Raw genomic sequence first — 20,323 nt, 5'->3', positions numbered from 1 at the left:
CCTGGAATTCACAGCAGATGCCATGAATATAGATGAATTTCTGTGACCGGGTTTGTGGCAGGTTACTGGTGCAGATGTTGTACAAGGTTGGAGCAAGCCCAAATCCCTGAGGCAGTCTCTTAGTCTGTCTTCTCCAAGTGCATGTCTTCTCACCCATGTCCACCCTGAACCATCTATTGTAAAAGAGCAGTTCAACAATGTCAGTCAACCGTGCAGGTAGGACAGATAGGATTCTTACTATTTTTTTGAGCAGACCAGTGTGCCGGTATCGTATCCTGCTGCAGAGTCAAGGAAAACAGTGCCCGTCTTGAGGGCCCTTTGAAAAGTGTTTTCAGTAAATGTTGTTAGAGCAAGTACTTGGTCACACATACTTCAACCTTGTTGGAAGCCCGCTTGATTGATACCCAGGATGTCCTCTCCCTCTGGGAGTATGCACTGTAAAAATCAGGCAGTCCAGAACTTTAAAGCAGACTGACAGCAGTGATATTGGGCTGTAGCTTGACACCTGGCTTAGAACTTTTCCTGGTTTGGGAGGCCAATGACTCTTGACGTGAGCCAGATCTTTGACAGCTTTCCCTCGCATTTGACCCTTGTAAAGAATTGACCAAGAATGAGCACGTGGGCCAAGATCCTTCAGGGGAGATGTTGTCATAGCCTGGGGCTGTGCCAGACTTAAATGCTGTCCAAAACCTTGTTAAGTTTAAAAAGTGCCCAGACAGGGCTGAAAGATGATGGGATGGGCTGAGAGTTCGCTCACAGTAATGATATAATTCTCTTTCCGATTCTCCCCCTTGCTTCAGAAGGTGAGCGATCTGCTATTTGTTCAAAGTCTACTTCATCTGCAATTAAATCAATAGGAGCTTTTCCAATGACATTGTACACTGGATTAGACCCTATTCCAGTAGCAGAACGCTTCTATCTAGCACACTGACCAGCAAGGCTCACTCCTTGGCCCTGACCACCTACTCTTCAAGGAGGTTGCTCTCACTTCTGCAGAATAATCTACAATTTTTTGGTATAATAGTGTAATTGATTCTTTAATTGTCATAATTCAAGTAAATTTTTTGCACAAATGTAGACAAAGAGGTGGATAGCCAGGCTGGCTTGAAGTGAGGCAAAAGGTTGGTCATGGTGGCACCTTAGAGTAACTGTTTCAGAGAGGCATAAGCTTTCATTGGCCACAACCTACTTAGTCGGATAGCCTAAGCTAAAAATACCCACGTTCTTTTAAAACTTTAAATGCAAGTCCACATTACTGAATAGTCTGTCTGCTGCAAAGGGGATTCCCTACTTTGTAAGGCAACACTCTATGAAGACATGAACCCATACAACTATTTTTATTTCTATTTGCATATCCTTGGCTTATTTCTTGGTACAATTTAGTAACACATCTGCACATCCCTCTCCATCTTCTGTTCATGCCTCTGAAAAGCTTTCCCAGCTTATTCACACACTGAAAAAACTGATGACTACAAAAGGCCAAAAAAGGAATCTGAGCTCTATGTAAGCAACTGGATTGTACAAATCAAAAGAGACAATCTCTCTTTTCATCTGGTTTTGTGGCCCAGTTACAGACTCTTTAATTCCCACTGATAGCATACAATCAGGTATCTTCATCAGCATTTGTGTAATTTCAGCCATTACAGTCATTCCAGCTTTTAAAAAAATGTAGATACAAAAGCATTAGCTATTTGATCAGCAACTGTTCTCAGCTCTTCTAACAACAAATACTGTAGGATCCTAGATACATCCAAAATCACCACGACTGGAAGGAAGCTATCCTGACTGAACAACTTCTTTCACTGATATTCTGAATGCAGGAAAACCTAATGTTTCTGATTTACTTAACTTCTATTAGCAGGCATTACTGCAAGTCTTCACAGGCTGTTGCTCTCTCCTTTATTTTTTGCTGAAGTGACTCATTACAAAACCCTTTCTGACGGAACTCAAACTTTTTGCTTTCCCTCCTACTAAACTGAGTACATTTGCTTAGAGACTATAACCTCACGTGCTACATCTGAACCTCTTACAGCTGCTCTTTAGCCCTTATACAGCCTTTCATTCTGTAGAATAAAGAACACAGAATGGGAAGAAGCTTCCAGTCCCGTTCCCTTGTTATCACAGGTGACCAGGTCATTTAATGCAATTCATAGCTTACCAAGCTCCATCAGCGTTTAAGTTTTTAAATACTGAGTTAAGCCCCACCCAGTGTTTTCCAATTCAAAAGCTGCTTTGCAACCTCACTGCTTGATATTAGTAACTTTCTGCTAATTTTTAGATTGACCTTACTGAAGGCCAATGTCTATTCATTTGTTCTTCTGCCAGTATTATCCTTTTTGCTTAAACAATGATTTTTCTTCCCTGGTGCTCAACCTTTAATATGTTTATTTTGCTTGGTCAAGCAAATCAAACTCTCCTAAAACAGGCACTCAATTTTCCTGATCATTTTAGTAGCCCTTCTTTGCATTTCTTCCACTGTAAGTTCAGTTCCTTTTTCTTGAACAGGAACAAACTGAATTGTACCCACTATTCCAGACAAAGTCTCACTAGTGCCTTATCTGATGACACTGACACTGCCTCATGTCTAGTGGAAATACTGCACCTGATGCATATTTGCTTTTCTTCAGAGCCACATCACGCCTATGGCTCAGAGTCTTCCTGTGTTTGATTAGTAAACCATGTCTTTCTTTTCCAGTTGTTTCCAACAGAAATTCCAATTGTTTCATAGCAGAAATTCTTGCTATTAGTGTCTAAGTGCATGACTTTGTACGCTGTACAGTTGAACTTCATCCCACTTCTGTTCCTGTAGTTTTCAAGATCATCCAGCTCTCTCTGGATATTCTGCCTCCTCTGTACTGATGACCCCTCCTAATTTTGTATCAATAGCAAGTTTGTGTCCATAACAAATTAGTTCATACCTATTCTGTGCTCCAAGGTCATTAAGGAAACATATTGGCCCCAAGGAAACCTCTGAGAAGCTCCTGTTGTAACCCCTGTCCAGCCTGATATTTTCTCTTTCAGCAAAAAGCCTCTACCCATTAACCAGGTCTTTCCCTAACAACTCTTCTGCAAAGTCAATTTTCTCCAGCTTGTCTAATACACATGGCTCCACATATAGTGCTGTACTGAAGTTTCGATAGATTAGATCTACTGCATTTTCTTTGTCTTGAATGTTGATTATCTTGTTAAAGGAAGAGGCTGTTTTGATCCAGCACAAATTATCTTTGGTAAACTCATACCAAATTTTATCTAATTTTTCTTTTACCTTCCAAAGCTTGCCTATACCTTCCTTCAAAATTCTGTTCCAAAATCTTGTCATCTGTGCCAGATTTAACTTAAGCTACAGCTTAGGGCCTTACAATATGAGGCGTCTCTAAATAAGAAAAAAACTGGACATTTTTCATGGATTATTTTTATCATATGGGGTCTCTTAAACTGGGCATGGTTTAGGGCCTCAGCATGTTATAATCTGGCACTGCTTGTCATCAAGGCTACTGCCAAACTAACAGGCCCACAGTCACCCTGATGACTTATTCCCTTCTTTCGAATGCAGGCACCACATTTGCTATTCTGCTATCACCCATGTAAACATTCTTGCTCTGTCACCTTGCATGCAACTTTCAGAATCCTGAGATGAAGATTGTGTTCCCCCCACAGTTTGAGCACAACGGGCATTTTCACATGTGCTCTGGGACACGGAGCTTGGTGCTTTAATTAGCAACCCATGCTAATTAAAAGTGCCTTGCACTGAAAAAATGGTGACAGGGTGCTTTGAACTAAAGCTCATTGAACACGTTTTATTTCAAAGCACCCCATTGCCATTTTTTCAGTACGGGGACGCTGATACAAGTGACACAGAAGGCTGCTGGAGCACATCCATTTCTGTGCTCCAGCAGACTCAATTAATCGATTCTGATCCAATGTGCTGGATTCTCTCTCTCAGCATATCAGATTCTAGTATCTCTACAAAGGCACATATAGAATCTCTTTGGACTGGGATGTAATCTTAGTCTTACAAATGTGAGAATCTCTGTCTACATACACACACACACACACACACACACACACACACACACACACACACACACACACACACATACATACGGATCAAGAGACTCCAAGAAATCTGGGAAGTCAGAGAAAAAGAAACACTGTACAAGTATGATTAAAAAAAACAAAAAAAACCCCCACACACAACAAGAAATTATATGAGACTGGTTTCAAAACCATGTGATGCAATGTGGGATGATTCAGATAAACCACAGCTAAACAGATTCCATGTTTCTTTCCATATGGAACTAGAATTGAATCCCCCATTTCTAATCCATAGTTTTATCCAACTTACAATATGCTGCTTACCAGTTATCTTATCATTAGGTGAAAAATAATAATGCTCTGTCAGTACCTAAAACCAATGGGTCACCTATGATGTGCAAAGATAATAGGTAGTGTTGGTTTTGATGCTATGTTAATTTTTCCCCTTTTTCCCCCATACCAGCGTATACAATTCTCTGTCATGAATGCGGAAGGGTACACAGCTGTTTCGGAATGCTATGACCATCCCAAAGACAAATGAATGATAATACACTTTTCCTCAGAAACACCGAGTCCAGCATAAGGATGTTTTGGTAAGATGGTAACTTTATGCAATGTGCCAATTTAAATGTTGGCATTCATTTTTTCCATTTATATTTAAGTTCAGCATTCAGATTTTTCACTGGAAGATCTGAAAATTCTATATTTTTAAAACAATAATTCTTTGCATTTCTGACATTAATACATTTCCCACTCAATCCATGAGAGGTAAAAGCTTACTCAGCAAGTCTATTTTGACAGCGAGCAGTAAATTTCCCTCTTGAATAAAAAGGCAGAAGCAAATTTGGTCTAATTAATATTGAAAGCCCACTACTCTGATATTTCTGATACCTGCAAAAATAGAAGCCTGCAAAAAGTTAGTCGTTATTCTACATCACATGCAATAACTGGTTTCAGGAATAGAAAAAAAAAAGCACTGCACCTGTAATGTAATCATTGCAACTTGGCTTTTACAGTATTTACATGTTGTCTCTCGATATTTACAGGTCTTTTCTACATGGTCTGGCAAGTCTTTTCTCAGTATTTTTTCTTTACAATCAGCACGAGGACACGAAAGTTCTTCGAACTGGCAGTCATTTTTCAAATGCATCTGTAAGATAAAAATAATTGAGTGAGTTAAATGTTATGCTTCTTCTCATCATATCTTATTGCATCTCATTAAACAAATTCAGAGCCAGATTAACCTTGGATGTACATCCCAGTATACCTCAGACCTACGCATAACTACGCAGAAGTAGATTTACTGAGATGCATGTTCTCACATTAGGGTAAGTCTATAAAACAAACTGCAAGGTAGTGCAGAGGTACCCAAGCTAGTCTACACACCAGGAATCTAGCTGCAGCAGATTAAAACTTCCCCACGGGCTAATTTATCTCCTCACTGTCGTAAACTAGTCAGCATGAAGATCTGCATAGGTGCAGCCAATACTAAATGAACCTGGCTATATCTAACAATATATAGCAGACAGCCACATAGACATATCTTCTGACTCTCAGATTTCTGGTACTTCATGCCTGAGAGAGCAAAGATTAAAAGGTTTTCTTAGGTATCGGGAGATTTCAGAAGCGTGACAATTTACAATAAACTTTCAAGAACTTTTGTATCAGAAGTTCAAACCCTACAATAATGAAATACCAAAATAACTTCTTAAAAGCAATTTTTAAAAGCATTTTAAGTGTCTGATAACAGGATGGTAAATTAAAAAAACACAAAACAAATGTTTACTACCTAGAGATATTTGGGAAATTAAGGCATATTAAAGATTCTTCAAATGGGCAGCTCAGATTCTCTCTTACAAGGTTTGAACGTTATGAACAACTGTTCAAAAACTTTTAGGCACCTAGATAAGTTGTCTGATGTTCACATAGACCGGAGTGCCTGAAACTTTTATTGAGTGGGTAGATACCATAAACTGATTCTTTACATGTCAATTAAAAGCAGAATATCACAAATTCTACTCCACTGTAATACCTATAACCAATCAAATTTCCTCACAACAATGACTTAATCAGGAAGTAAATAGATTGCAATTGAATCCTAGATTCAATTCTGATTTTTCTTCCGTTCTCTACCTTGAAAGTATTATGTCACGTTACTTACCAGTAACTGGCCCAGGGTTAATTGTTCTTTGCAGCCCTTGTTTTCATTTCTGCAATATATCTGAAGGGCAAGAAGCTCCCTCCTACAGCAATTATCCTTAAATACCTGCAAATTGAAAAACACTTTTTTTTTTTCCCCCAGAGAGACATTTAAAACTGTTAAGAACATAGAAAAATATAAAAGCGGAAGACATACAACCCCACAATACTAATGCTGGTAAATTCTGACTTTAAGCAAAATAGTCAACTGAATGTGTAAGTCAGAAAAACAAACTTTCTTTCTTGATTATGCACAGCAAGGAGACACTTCTGCCATGAAACATATTTAAAGCAACCCACTGAAAGAGAAACACTTGGGTTTGTCCCTCTCTCAAGTCTTTCTGGAATATTAAAAAAAAACAAAAAAAAAAAAAACCTGAAAACCACCTTCACTCTCCCTTTGGATTTTACAGGACTTTTCTGCTTGTTGGTCCCAGTGATAACTGAGATCCTGTACCAAACTGGAATGCCTATGACAAACAGAGAACTAGCTCATCAGAAATGACACCATAAAACACAAAAGAGCAGAATGTCAGCTATTCAGAAGGGGACGATATTTCTGTCATTAGGTGCACAATTCTGGTGATCCTTTGACCATTTAACATCCTATCTAAACTTCAACGATTAACTCACATTCTGTGGAAAGAGACTGAATGAAAGACTTATGTATTCACCAGATCTTCAAGTAAAAGCTCAAAGTAAATGCCTCACACATCTTAAGCTAGTCTTCATATAAAATTAGAGATAACTAGATTTTTAATTGCTTAGTTTTTAAAAAAAAACAAACAAACCACAAAACAACAGAAAACCTTTTCAGCAAGAAAAATCACAAGTTTCTTTTAAAGTCCCACAGCACTGTAGATGTTGCTTTACAGTGAAGCAGTCAGAGGGGTATGATGCAAAGTCCTTTGGAGTTTGCAGGTATAATGAGTAACCAGACAGTCACTTTGGCAAGCTACACCTGACTACAAGTTTCCACCTCTCTATTAGATTCAAAATTAGTCAGAAAGATCCATGCAGCTCCAGATCTTGAGTGCAGTTCTTACCAAGGTATAAAGCCCTGCATTTTCATTTGTTTCCTTTAAATAGATTCTGCGGTACATGTAAAATCCTCTCATAAATGGAGCTTTCTCTGTGAGTATATTACTTTGGTGCTTTTCTTCCTGCACTGTCATACCAATGACTAGAGTTTGCCTCATAGTCTCTGCCCTGTACTTCAAAATCCCGTATGAAATTGTTCCTGGTGAGATTCATTTCTTCCTACATGACTACCTAAAACAGGTACAATCCACAGAAATTGTCACTGCAGAAGTGAAGGATTGCAAATAAGAAAAGAGCTTTCAGGGAAGCCAACCAAAATTTGTAAAACTAATTCTGGCAAGAAACAAGGTAAACATTGACCTCAGTGTTAGACAGATCATTTCAAGATCTTTTTGACCAAATAACTTATTTTGGGGTCCTCCAAACCCTTTCCATAAGACGTGCATCACTGGAAGGATGAGGTACCAAAATGAACTGTTTAATTCAGAGGCAGAAGCTGTGATTTTTATAATAGAAGTTGTCTTGGGAACTAAGGAAAATGGATCTCCAGGTCCTGCAGAGAGGGAAGCAGCTGTAGAAGGCAACCATGACACAACAAAAGAGTTTGTGTTAAGTGGAAAAGGACAGACAGACAAGGAAATCCTAAAAGGGAAGCTACACCCACCACTTAAAGCTGTTTTTGTGTGGTATGTGGCAGGTCATGGAGAGTGCAGGGGGCATGGTGGCAGACAGGGCAAAAAGCAGACTGGCATATGGGACAAGGAGCACAGGGCAGGAAACTGAAAGCAGAGCAGTGCATCAGGTAGGGCTAGGGGTTGGCAAAACAGAACCCTGGGCCATCTGGCTGGGAGGGGCTTTGTCCAGCCTGCAGCAGGTCCCTTAATCCTGCCTGGCCCATGCACCGTCTGCCCATGGCACATCCTGCCACCCCTCAGCACATAGTGGGGCTGGAGTAGCTAGATTGCCTTTCTAGACAGTCCAGGCAGCAGCAGCATCTTCCAGCTGCTGCCACTGCTGACCCCAGCCCTGTGATACCAGTGGCGACCTACACGCATAGCCCCAACCTGGCCTGCCCTGTACCTACTCCAGACTGGCCTGTCCAGTGCTGAGTTCTTGCTCAGCACTAGGGGAAAGCAAGCCCTTCCCCTCGCTGCTGCCAGGCTCTTCCTGCTGCAGCTGCCCGGAGCCCACATAGGGCTGCCCTGCGGCTCCTCTGCACTTTCAGTGCTACCCCGTAGGGCAGCCCAGAGGCAGCGGTGATGGCAGTACAGACTCAGGGGAGCTAGGCACAGGCTCCGGGCAGCTGTAGCTTGACAGCTCACCAAAGCTTGTTAAGCAGCCCTCCAGCCAAAATAACTGCATATGCCTGAGGTAGGGGAAGGGCATCGGAGTGGCACCCAGGAAAAGTGTGGAGCTTAAGTTGTGGCTTGCCTGCTAAAAAGGCTGGCACCCAATGCTGTATGATGAACAGTTGTACAATAAAATTGTCTTCCCAAAAAAAACCTTTCAATAAATCAAACAATAAAAATGACTAAGCTTAAGGGGGAAAAAAGTTCAATTAAAATGAATTATTCCGAAATACTGAATATGACACACATCAAATTTTAAATAATAATACCTTGTCTTTAGCTATGTTTTCTTGACACGCTGCACATTTTGGAGTAGAAGAACTGTAAAAATAAATAAATGAATGAATGGGTTATATTTATCCTATTTTGAATTCCCAGATTATAGCAGGATTCGAGTCCTTTGCAAAAATGAAAGGCCCTCTTCTCAAATAAAATGATTCAAATACTTAAAAAAAAGTTTTGATTAAGTATATATACACACAGTTCACTACAGTGAACTTAGTATAGAATGAAATGGAACAAAATGGGCTAACATTCAGAAAATAACCATTTTTTCAAGAGAATTTCAGAATTGAGGAAACAGTTTAATTCAAGTTTAACGTACTGTGGAAGTTTAATTTTTACCTGTTAACAATCAATTAACTTTCAGCTGCATGAAACTGAACAGACTCTCCCTTTGTCATGGGTTCTAATCTTTCAAAAAAAGTATTATGCATGAATATTATGTGTTCACATATTCAGTTGTGATAGTCTTGAATGCAAAATATTTAAGACTCTTTTTTCTTCATAAAATTAGCTGAAACTTTTAGATATCTTCATCTACCAGAAGACACGAAGAAATATGAACAGCTATGTTTGCTAAAACCATTCATCCCCTTTAACTGGTGTTGCAGAGGAAAGGGAAGGGGGGAAAAAAAACCCATGTCAAAATGTCTCTAGCCAACTCTGCAATGCTTTATATGGAGAAATGCCTAATTTCTGCATCAGGTGCCTGATCTATAGCATTCTGGTTACTTCTCAGCATGCAAAATTATTATTGGCATCTATTAAATTATCCAACACTTTTTCTAACCCAGATGTAATTTCACTAAATCTCCTAAGACAGTGAATTCTACAACATTATTAACAGCATTAAATATTTATTTTAAAGAAATCTAAATTCACCTCATTATCCTTTGCCCCTCACTTCTCCACATAAAACTTTTCTGGTGGATCAATCTCTATTCCTTCCCTTAGATGAACTGTTGTGCTATATAGGTCTGCTCTTTGAATTGTAATCTCTTGGGTAAATGGGGAGGCGTAGTAGCCCAGTAAATAAAGAACTGAACACAAAAGTCCCTGGTTCTAGGGCAGTGCTTTCCCCTGGCTGTCCATGAGCAAATTCTTCTCCTTCTGTGCTGCAGTTTCTTAGTCTATAAGATGGGGCCAATGACACCAGCAGCCCCTGTCAAGTGCTCTGAGCTGCATGGAGGCAGAGTACTGGATAAGAGCCATCAATTATTTTTGTAAAATGACTCATTACTACCGGTGTGGGTCAGCGCAAAGGCCCAACTGTCACACTGCCATTCACAGCCTTTTACTTCAATCAAATCCCCTTCCTGACCAATGCTACTCATTGAAATTCTTTATTGTATGTAAATCTCAACATACTGCTGAACATCTTCACTGTCTCGCAACTTCCAACCTCTTTGATATTTTTCTTAAGAAGAGGCAAGCAACTGTGGATACTGTATTCTACTGGACGGCATATACCGTTTAATACAATGTCATCATTCTCTAGCTTTTACCGAATGCTCTCAGACATTCGACTTGCTCTTTTAACTGCTGCTGCATACTGAGCAGACATCTTCATTGAGTTATCTACAACGACTCGCAGTGCCTTGTCCTCAGATGAACCTGACAGTGCAGAAGCTGCTAGCACATAATCAATGTGTACTTAGCAATACACGAGCACTGGATGAGAAATGCCTATCAACATTTTAAATTACATTTTAATACCCATTTCATGACACGTATTTCATTCATATATTTCAAAAGAGGATGTAAACCTGAATTTTAATAAAGTCTCCAATGACCACTTAAACAACCACCTTCAGGAAAAGGCACACTGAGAATAAATAATAGAACAACAGAATAATTTTCTAAATAGAAAATTAATGCATAAAAAAAGCCAATGTTTGGTTTATCCATCCCAAAAAAGAGGTTTTTACAAATTTGATTGGAAAGATAAAATTGCATATATATTATAACTGCATTGTAATAGGCACATATGTGCACATTTCACAGCGGGAAAGGAAATTTGCCCAGCTAGATCTCTGCCATGCCAGAATCATTACTGCTTCAATTGCTTAGGGTTTGCTTCTTCCATCTGTACACATCCAAGCATACTGCATATTTGCCTTTCTATTCTTTCTATGCTAAGTTATTAACCACAGCAGATGAATGCGCGTTTGGAAAGAAATACTAGATTTTACAGCACATGCTGCACTTATCAAAAAATATACAGACAATGAAAAACCCTGTTTCTTATTTATTTTAAATCTGATGCACTAAAATCAGAGGGAGAGGGGGGAAAATGATCATTTATATGCAATTAAATGCAGCAGCATGTGATTTACAATGTCTAAACTAATGCTGTATTCCCAAAATGAAACAGTCAGAATCATCACTGGAAACAAACAGAAGGTTCAGGACTCCCAAAAATCAAATCTCAGCTCCCTTACTGCTATAGTAGATTGCCCTCAGCAAGCCCTTTTCCTTCTGTAAAGCATTCCCATCAATAAAAGATAGGTATCACTGCTTACTTTCTCTCACAAGACTTTGGTCAGGATCAAAATTTATACAGTACTCTGAGTAGGATAACTCATATTCTTTGCATCAGATAAAGTTAGACGTTAATACCAAATACAATCAGCTCTGGGAGGCAAGTAAGTATCTTTAAACCATTCCTCAGATATTTCTTAAAAAGCTGGAATTTTTTTGGCTTTCTATTGTTGTTGGTAGTACCAGGAGCATCTCTCAGTTGCATCTCTCATAACGTTCAAATAAAAATAAAATCAACAGCATTCACTGTTACCTCACTCCCTCACACTATACTCTCCATCTTAAAAATTCTTTTCCATGCCTCACAAGATGGCAATACAGGCACTCACTCGTACTACTTTCCATTTCAGTAACTTTCAAGCATATTAATGTAAAAAGCAGCACGCACCTTAACAAGGCATTCATGCAGGTTTCACAGTATCTGTGTCCACATTCAGTCTGTTTGGGATTGCACAAAATGAGGCGACACTTTTCACATTTGTACTTCTCCTCCACTACATTTACAAATTTCTCTTTGTAACCACCTTGTTCTGGAACGTAAATCGATGCTGCAGGGCTACGATCGGGATTTGCCCTTTGTTGGACCATCTCTACTGATATAGGGGGTTCAGGTTTTTTACTGGTGTCCATGCTCTAAGAGAGAAAAATCTGTGAAAGGAAAAAGAAAAAAGCATGAGAAACTGCTCTAAAAATTACTCTGTGTACACTCACACACATCTTGCTCTTTCTATAAACATATTAAATTAGTTTCCCTTGATGCATTTACAAACATAAATAAAAAATTCACACCACCATAATATGTATGCAGTGTTAATATATTTGCATAATATGTTAAAATGGGATAAATCTGTAAAACTCCTTTTCTTTTTGCAAGGGAGCTGTAAACATTCTGATCCAGTAAGTAAAACCTTAATTAAATGTGGAGACCACAATAAAGTTGGAGGAAGGAAGTGATAAAAGATGCATATTCCTCCTCAATCTACAATGAAGCGTACTGGTACTGGCACAACTGGCCCTCAGGTACTACTCTTAGTTTAGGCCAGAAGCAATGGATACAGCTTGCTGCTACCCGTTATGCAGCAGCTTAGGTACAGAAGAGTCACAGTATGTGCAGAACCATGGTCATACCCCTAAGCCTATTAAACACTCCATCCCCTCCATAGCAAGTTGAACATAACGACTGCAGAACTCTACTGTAGGTGGTACAGCTTGTGTGAAAGCCATACAACTTCTCCACTGCCTGCCTTTTTTGCCATCATTGTGACCTTTTTCCATCTATTAAACACCTTCCAAGTTTCAAAGATCAGGTTGCATCAACTCTAGTCCCTGGGGAAGGTAAATCCACATAACATGACTCAAGGTTAATTCAGCAGGATCTAGCACAACTGACAGGTGGTTAGGAAAGAATTAATGTAGTTGAAGATCGAACTGTAGTCCCTATTATGGGTGACTTGACACTACTTTCAGGTCAATGGACAAAGATATGGCAGAGTCACAGAAGAAAGGATACCCAAAGTTCAATTAATAAAAAGGCTGTAAATAAATTTCCCTACTGCGTGAAAAAACAAGAGTTCATAATGGAGCATGTATGTGAATCCGGGAGCCTATATAGCTGGAGGACAGAATCAAATAGATACACAAAAGGGAAACACCCACTTATTTACAAAAATAATCTCTAGAGGTATCACACAGCAGCTTTCTTCAATATAACTGGTGTTTGAAGTAGTGCAGTTTGAGGTACACATGTACCAGGTAACCCCTGCTTTTAGCAGTCACATCTCACACACCAACTTGTCCACTGACTACAGTAGGAGTCGCATACACACCAGCCCAGATGCAGCACGCTAAACATAAATGCAACCATGATCTACTTTTGTGTTGCGTATGCTTCTTGCACTGGATTAGCGTCTTCTTGCGAATCCAATCTTCTTTGCTCCAAACAGCAAAAAGGTTCCTCAAAGCCCTTTTTTGTATTTACAGTTGCAACCTCACAATTTATATTGCAATACTATGGAGCAGCAGCCACCAATACATTCTTCACTGTAGAATTCAGCAGGAGATTGTGCATCATGGCTAGGTATGGGCAGTCAAAGAGCCTGAGGCTGAATCAATTTAGTCTTTGCAGGTTAGTCTAAGCTGCAGAAATTAAATTGAGAAAGAACTGGATATGCATTTACTTTTGATTCAGGAAATGCAGCCAGCCACATGCCTGCAGTGGCTCAGGCCAGATGCCAGGGGGTGCTACAGCATGCCACTCTAGCATGAAGCCAGCATGGGCTGTGTGTTCACTTCCTCTTCCTGCTGCCCAAGACATCTCTGGGATTTGCAGTCCAGAGTCACAACAACAGGATTCTTCAGGGCTGCTCATCATTTCTTCTTCCTGCTTCCAGGTGCCCCTGGGATTTGTAGTCCAGTCACAGTCAGCAGTAACTTTCAGTAAGTTTAGCAACAGGGCAGCTCTACTCAGGGGAAAGTGGGTTTAACCCCCCTCCCTGGCCCTTAACAGGATTTGCTTGTGGGGGGGACAGTTTCTGCCTTTCCCCACTCACCCCCCAGCCCTTCTCTGCTGGAGCAAACAGCCCAGCCCAGCGGTGGAAAGCATACTGGGATGCTGGGGAACTTTGACTTAATTTGAACTAGGAAGGGGTCTGGGACAGAAGTTCCATAAACCAGTTTGACCCAAATCATGCAAGTCTGATACTACTTTCAACCAGGTTTATCTTAAACCTGTTTCAGCCATTTTAAAACTGATTTATGTGCACTGAGCTTCTGTTCCACTACAGGTTTAAACCAGTTTCTGATTACTTTAGCCGGTTTGCATGCAACTTCTGTTCCTAGCCCATGAGAGCATACTTCTATTCGAATACAAGTTTCTACATAAAATCAGAAAGGAAAAAAAATGAAGCAGACAGATTTGTGTTTATGCACCCCCCCCCGCCCTCAAAGTGCGCTCTACTGAAGTGTTCTTCAGCAATCAGAGGGTCTACTACACCTTTGAAGACCATAATCTGAAGAGACAGCAAACAGGAGAGAGGAGAAAGTGAGGAGATATACACCAGCTCTGTGATAAACAAATAGATCAACAAGGCCTGGCCTAAAAATCTCAGCACTGCACCTAACAAAGGAGCTTACAGGTCATGGCAAAGTAGAAGAGGAAGAGTACCAGGACCTAGTGATCTTGGTTATTTTGAAGAGGGAAGAATAAGAAGGAAGTTGGGATGACACTTTGATTACAAACGTAGAAGAGAAGTACAAAGGAGTGACAAGAAAGGAATAGAGTAAAAGCAGCTCTATCTTGGAGATCATGAAAAGCATCCATAAAAGAAAATGAAAGAGCTTGGAAAGAGTAGCCACAAAAGGAGATACTAAAAAGCAACTAGAAATCAGGAGATCAGAGTTCCGTTAACTGGACATAAATATTAAAAGAAGAATCTTACTGCAAAAAAAATAAAATAAAAAAGTGACCAGATTTTAATGGACAAAATGTCGCCCCACAGGAATGGAAAGACATTAAACTTCCTGAAAATGCTTCAAAACCTCTTAACAGTACTTTTTCTTTCTCCAAGAGCTAAACAATTAGTCACAATTGGAAGAAAAGATAATACTCAAGATTCAACTGAGAACAAGTACTGAATACAGAATGAGCAGCAGGTGAGAGTTTCATAGAGATATGAAACTGCTAGGGGGCTGGATTGTCAGCTGGCAAATGAAATTTCATACTGATGTAGCTACACAAGGCTCCACAGGACTCCACTTTTTGAAATGACATATATTGGACATCTACTCACAGAAAACAGCCAGAAACATACTGGTAAATAATAGCCAACTACGTAACATTCCTCACAGCAAGATTATGGTGTTTTGTTTTAAAGAAAGTTTGTCATATAAGAAAAGCTCAAGACCAGCATCCTGTAGCCAATTGGGTGAGGAATTCTCTTTTATAAACACCCTGAACTAGGCTGTTCTTACAAACCAAACATTTGATACCATTCACAAAGCAACACAGTAAAATGAAAAAACACAACACTGGCAAAGTATTTTCTTATAGCTTAAAGGCCATATTTCAAAAAAGGCACAGAACTCCATGCATAAGTATACTTCAGACTGCATGCACAAGCCAACCAAATGCATGCATGAGGAGTCCATTTCCATACGTATGTGTGAGATGTCTATGTGTACTACTAAGCAGGAACACAAATCTGGGCAGTATAAGAGAGCTCAGTTTCCACTCTATTGAAGGTCCAAGCATTAAGTTTTTGCTTACATTTCACCACAGATTGTTGTCTGCAGCACCCTTTTTTCATTGCAGCCAACTTCAAAAGCAGAAGCTGGGTTTCACCCCCATAAGTGAATTTGAAACTGCCAAAGAGATGTGATTTTAAGGCACAGTCAAACATGTAAGTTATTACTCCACTATAGTGTTACAATAAACAGTGCAAGAAACACACACTTCCTCAAGTCAAGAACAGCCACGTACTAAATGTTATTTCAGTTTTCATTTACATTTGCCATCTTACACGTTCAATTAAAGTTATTGCTCTTCAATTAGAGTAACTGCATGCCTGAGTTCTGGTACAAATCAGTGGATCTGCTGAAAAAGAGGACAAGATGCCAACAAATGAAGGACTATGTTCCCTATTCAAGAAAACATCTCTTGACACATACATCATTAAGATCTGCTAGTCTGACTTCACTTTTCTGGGAAACAGTCATCAGAATGAAAAGTCATAGAGAAACAGGCTTTCCTTTTAACGTGAATCAATCAAGTCAGGGCAAAGTTTGGAAAGAGGAGCAGTCTCCAGAACCAGATACATCTACTGTCTCTGTTATCTTAGGTTTCATTGTTCAATCACCTTTTATAGTATCAATTATAAAAAGAAGAGCAAAATCAGTTTGCACCTCCGCAAAATCTGGCAAAGGAAATAGCTATCCATTTGTTCCTGCCATAGAACAGAAGAGAATGATCTTTTGGCTTAACGATTCCTACGGGTGCTAGACACTAGTTTGCATCCTGTCTCTTGCTCAACAGGAAGAACTTGCTTACTGCATCCAGTTCTGGGCTCCACAATTCAAAAAGGATGTGGAGAAGATTGAGAGAGTCCAGAGAAGAGCCACGCACATGATCAGAGGTCAGGAAAACAGGCCTTACGATGACAGGCTGAGAGCCATGGGGCTCTTTAGCCTGGAAAAGCACAGGCTCAGGGGCGATCTGATGGCCACCTATAAGTTTATCGGGGGTGACCACCAGTTTCTGGGGAAACGATTGTTCACCAGACAGCCCCAAGAGATGATGAAGTCGAACGGTCATAAACTACTGCAAGACCGTTTCAGGCTGGACATAAGGAAGAATTTCTTTACTGTCCGAGCCCCCAAGGTCTGGAACAGTCTGCCATCGGAGGTGGTTCAAGCACCTACATTGAACACCTTCAAGAGTAAACTGGATGCTTATCTTGCTGGGGTCCTATGACCCCAGCTGACTTCCTGCCCTTTGGGCGGGGGACTGGACTTGATCATCTGGGGTCCCTTCCAGCCCTAATGTCTATGAAATCTATGAAACAGAGATGAACCTACTGGGAAAGATTATAAAACATCAGCTACCACAGTATAGGACAAACATTTTGGCTGGTGTGCCACAAACTTGCACCCCCAACCAAGTGCAACCCCGATCCCATCCCCAATTTACTGCTCAGCTTTCTGCTCCCTTCTCCGGGCTCCCTGACTGATTTACTGTTTTGCTTTATGTTTCCATCCCCATCTGCGATGGTACTCCCTGTCCCTTCCCCAATCTGCCATGTGTCACAGAGAGGATACCCATACCACTTGCAGCACTGCAGGCTGGCCACCCCTGAGCTACAGCATCTTCAGTGTAGTGAAAAGTTGAACCCTCCTGATTAAATTTAGACTGGTTTTCATGGTTTAAAAAACAAGTTTTAAGGAGTAGATAAGAGCTGACAAATAGCAGAGACTCTGAGGGGGGAAAGGGGGCAAGAATTAACCACACATTCCCTAAAGCACTTTGATTTCTATGTGCAAATTCATAATTATGGAGCTTTCCAAAAAAGAGAAATAGCAGCAGTTTTCAGATAAGAACTTTTAATCATTTAATGCTCTAATTTGCAAGTTTCTATTCCTAAGATAATTGCCAATTGAAATAATTATATTTCTCAAAACTCTGCTTCACAAGACTGGTACCACAACCCCTAATTTGAATCTAGCTCAATAAGAACATAGTATAGATTTTACTGCTTGTTCTAAGCAAGGAGCTGCGCTGCAGATTCTTCTGTCCATCATATTCTCTCTCTTTTTTTTTTTTTTTTTTTTTTTTAATTCCAATGTGAAATAAATTATCCTCCTGAGTACATTTAAATCATAGAATTGTAGAAACGTAGGGCTGGAAGGACCCTCAGTAGGTCATTTACTGCAGCCCCGTGCTCAACCTAGGATCATCCGTAACAAAAACCATTCCATGCAAGTGTTTGTCTAACCTATTTTTTAAAACTCTGAGAACAACTCTCCCACACAACTGCCATATACAATACCCAAAACATTAAAAATACCCTTTTACTTGCCACAAATAAATGGAGGATGGGGGCCTGTCAGTGTCCTGCTATTGCAAGTTTTGGAATGTAATTCAAATAGTAGATCAGCACGCGGGGTTAGAAACTGGAAGCAAAAGCAAATCTGCTGACAAGTTGGTTCCAAAAACTGGAAAGCACAGGGGATTCCCAGATGAGGAACAATGATGTAAACAAGGAAAATAGTTTTCACCTTAAAGCTGACGAGACGAGGTTTTATAAATATAAATTCACTTGGTTTTTTTGTGATTTGCAAGGGGAGAGGGTGGTTATCATCAACATCCACTAAAAGAAACAAAACAAAATTTCCACAATGAAAACTGTTCTTAAAATAAGAAAACTGAACTTTGATCTTGGAACAAAGCTACAAGTCAGCAGGCAAATGCTGTAACCTCTTCGTGAGCTAACATCCAAATCACTACATAACAACTGCATGATCTGAAGATGCGTTCTACATGAGGACCGCAGAAAGAACATATTTCAACTACTGAAGAGGGCAGGTTTCTGTTCAAAATCTAGTTTAAGATAAACAAATGCATTTTTTAAAAAATCAAGTAGCTGCCACAATATATTATCATCTTAAGCAACCAAAGCCGAGTGTTCATCTGAAGATGACATCACATTTTATGTATTTATTGATTAAGGCAAAGGAAAGTTATCTGATCAAAATCTTAAGATATGGGCTTGAAACACAATGCACGCTTCTCTATCAGAGCTGTGTAGCAAACCTATATGTCAGAACAAAAACAAAATCTAAGTTTGAACAGGGAGTAAAAGATTGCAATAGAAAAATGAGCAGTGGAGCAGTTTCAACCATTCCTCTCCAAACAATGAAGGTTGTTGATCTCTTTATCCAGGAAAGAAGCCAAATGCACACCAGCATAACTCCTTGTCCAAAAAGAGGTGTTTACAGCGCATTTTGTTTGTTTGTTTTTTAAATTGATAAGATGTTTTCAGAGGATCAGATAAGCAGAGGGAGTTGGGATAGCTCTTTTTAGCCTTTTAATTTTGTTTAGTTTAGAGACATGCCTCATTACTCTTCCAAGAGTCACAGAAGTCAGTGCAAGTCTACTGTGCAGTAAAAACATCTTCAAACAAATAAACTTAAGAATATCCTTTTGGAAAAAAGCCTCAGCTATTTTTGACGCCTCAGACTTCAGAGTGCTCATATTCAGAGTGTTAGCACTCCTTCACAATATTAGTGAAGGGGTGGGAGAAAACCAGGGAAAAAAAACCCCAAGCAAACAGGAGATCAGTTTTAAAACCAGAAACACTGACAGTTTTCCATAACTTCCACTCTAAAGAAAAGGATAGAAGATTAAGCTAAGGAAGGAAAACTTCCCAAGGGAGAATTCTTCAAAACCTATTTGCCTTGCAGAAGCACATTCGCTATATCAAATCTATGGAAGCAAGCAATCAAAACTGATACATCTGCAGCAAGTCCTCCATGAAGTAATCATATTTTGCCTCTGGTTTCCAGCCATCAATACTGGATATTAATTCATTTTACACTGAAACACAGGCTGGGCTATTTCTATCTTCCTGTGCATAAACCATTAACTCAAAATCCTATACAAAGATTAAAAGAATGCTAACATTTATCATTGGATTCCCTGTTTTGGGAGCGTTCTTGCACAACAAACAATTTAACGTGTTATTTTATGGAGAGCCTATAAACTTCTATGGATTTCCAAATCCCACTGATACCTTACAGAGCTCAAATATCAGAGGGTTATGAAATAGGTCTGACAATTTCTGAAAAGTAACCAATCAATATTAAACTATAATATTTTGCTATTACCAAACATGAAGGATAACTTATGATATAGAGAATTAGCTGTCTTTTGTAAGAAAAATATTTCCTCTATGGGCAGGTTATTACATAACTGCCTGCTGGTTGCTCAGCGGCCTCCTGCAGGGGTGGCAAACTCAACCTGGGACTGGAGGAGTCCTCACAGACTGTATCCAGCTCAGGATGAGGGGGCAGCCACCATGGCCACCACAGTGGTGGCGGGTCCAAAAGCAGTGAGGTGTGTGGCAACAGGAATCCTACAGCAGCAGAAGGGGTCCAGCAGCAGCAAGCCTAGCTTGCCAGAGAGAGCCACGGCCAACAGGACAACATTTTTGGTGACCCACTAGTAGTGGCTTCCCACAGAGTGGCTCCACAAGCCATGTTTGACGGCCCTGGTTTACTGGCACCAGTTACTGTTGAGACTGGTGATTGCCCTATATGTTCTCAAGTGACCAGATTGCTTCACTACAATATTTAAGGTTTCTCCTGAGCTTGAGTAGTTACTAAAT

General features: G+C 39.9%; 1 protein-coding gene across 5 annotated transcripts in view; it reads right to left on the bottom strand.

Moving 5' to 3' along the window:
- TRAF3 (TNF receptor associated factor 3) overlaps positions 1-20,323 on the bottom strand; it is a 91,634-nt gene that overhangs the window by 29,115 nt on the left and 42,196 nt on the right. For all 5 annotated transcript variants that reach the window (XM_090034066.1, XM_090034069.1, XM_090034071.1 and 2 more), the window contains 4 exons: positions 11,836-12,095; positions 8,894-8,945; positions 6,197-6,301; positions 5,018-5,185 (listed from right to left, as the gene is read on the bottom strand). In XM_090034066.1, coding sequence (XP_089890192.1) covers positions 5,018-5,185; positions 6,197-6,301; positions 8,894-8,945; positions 11,836-12,077 — 567 coding nt within the window. In that variant the 5' untranslated portion in view covers positions 12,078-12,095. The remainder of the gene's footprint in view (positions 1-5,017; positions 5,186-6,196; positions 6,302-8,893; positions 8,946-11,835; positions 12,096-20,323) is intronic.

This window comes from Crocodylus siamensis, chromosome 2 (assembly GCF_052110815.1).
Source record: "Crocodylus siamensis isolate JL-2025a chromosome 2, ASM5211081v1, whole genome shotgun sequence".
Lineage (NCBI taxonomy): Eukaryota > Metazoa > Chordata > Crocodylia > Crocodylidae > Crocodylus > Crocodylus siamensis.
Note: the sequence above shows the minus strand (reverse complement) of the source record. Positions and strands in the feature narration are given on the sequence as shown.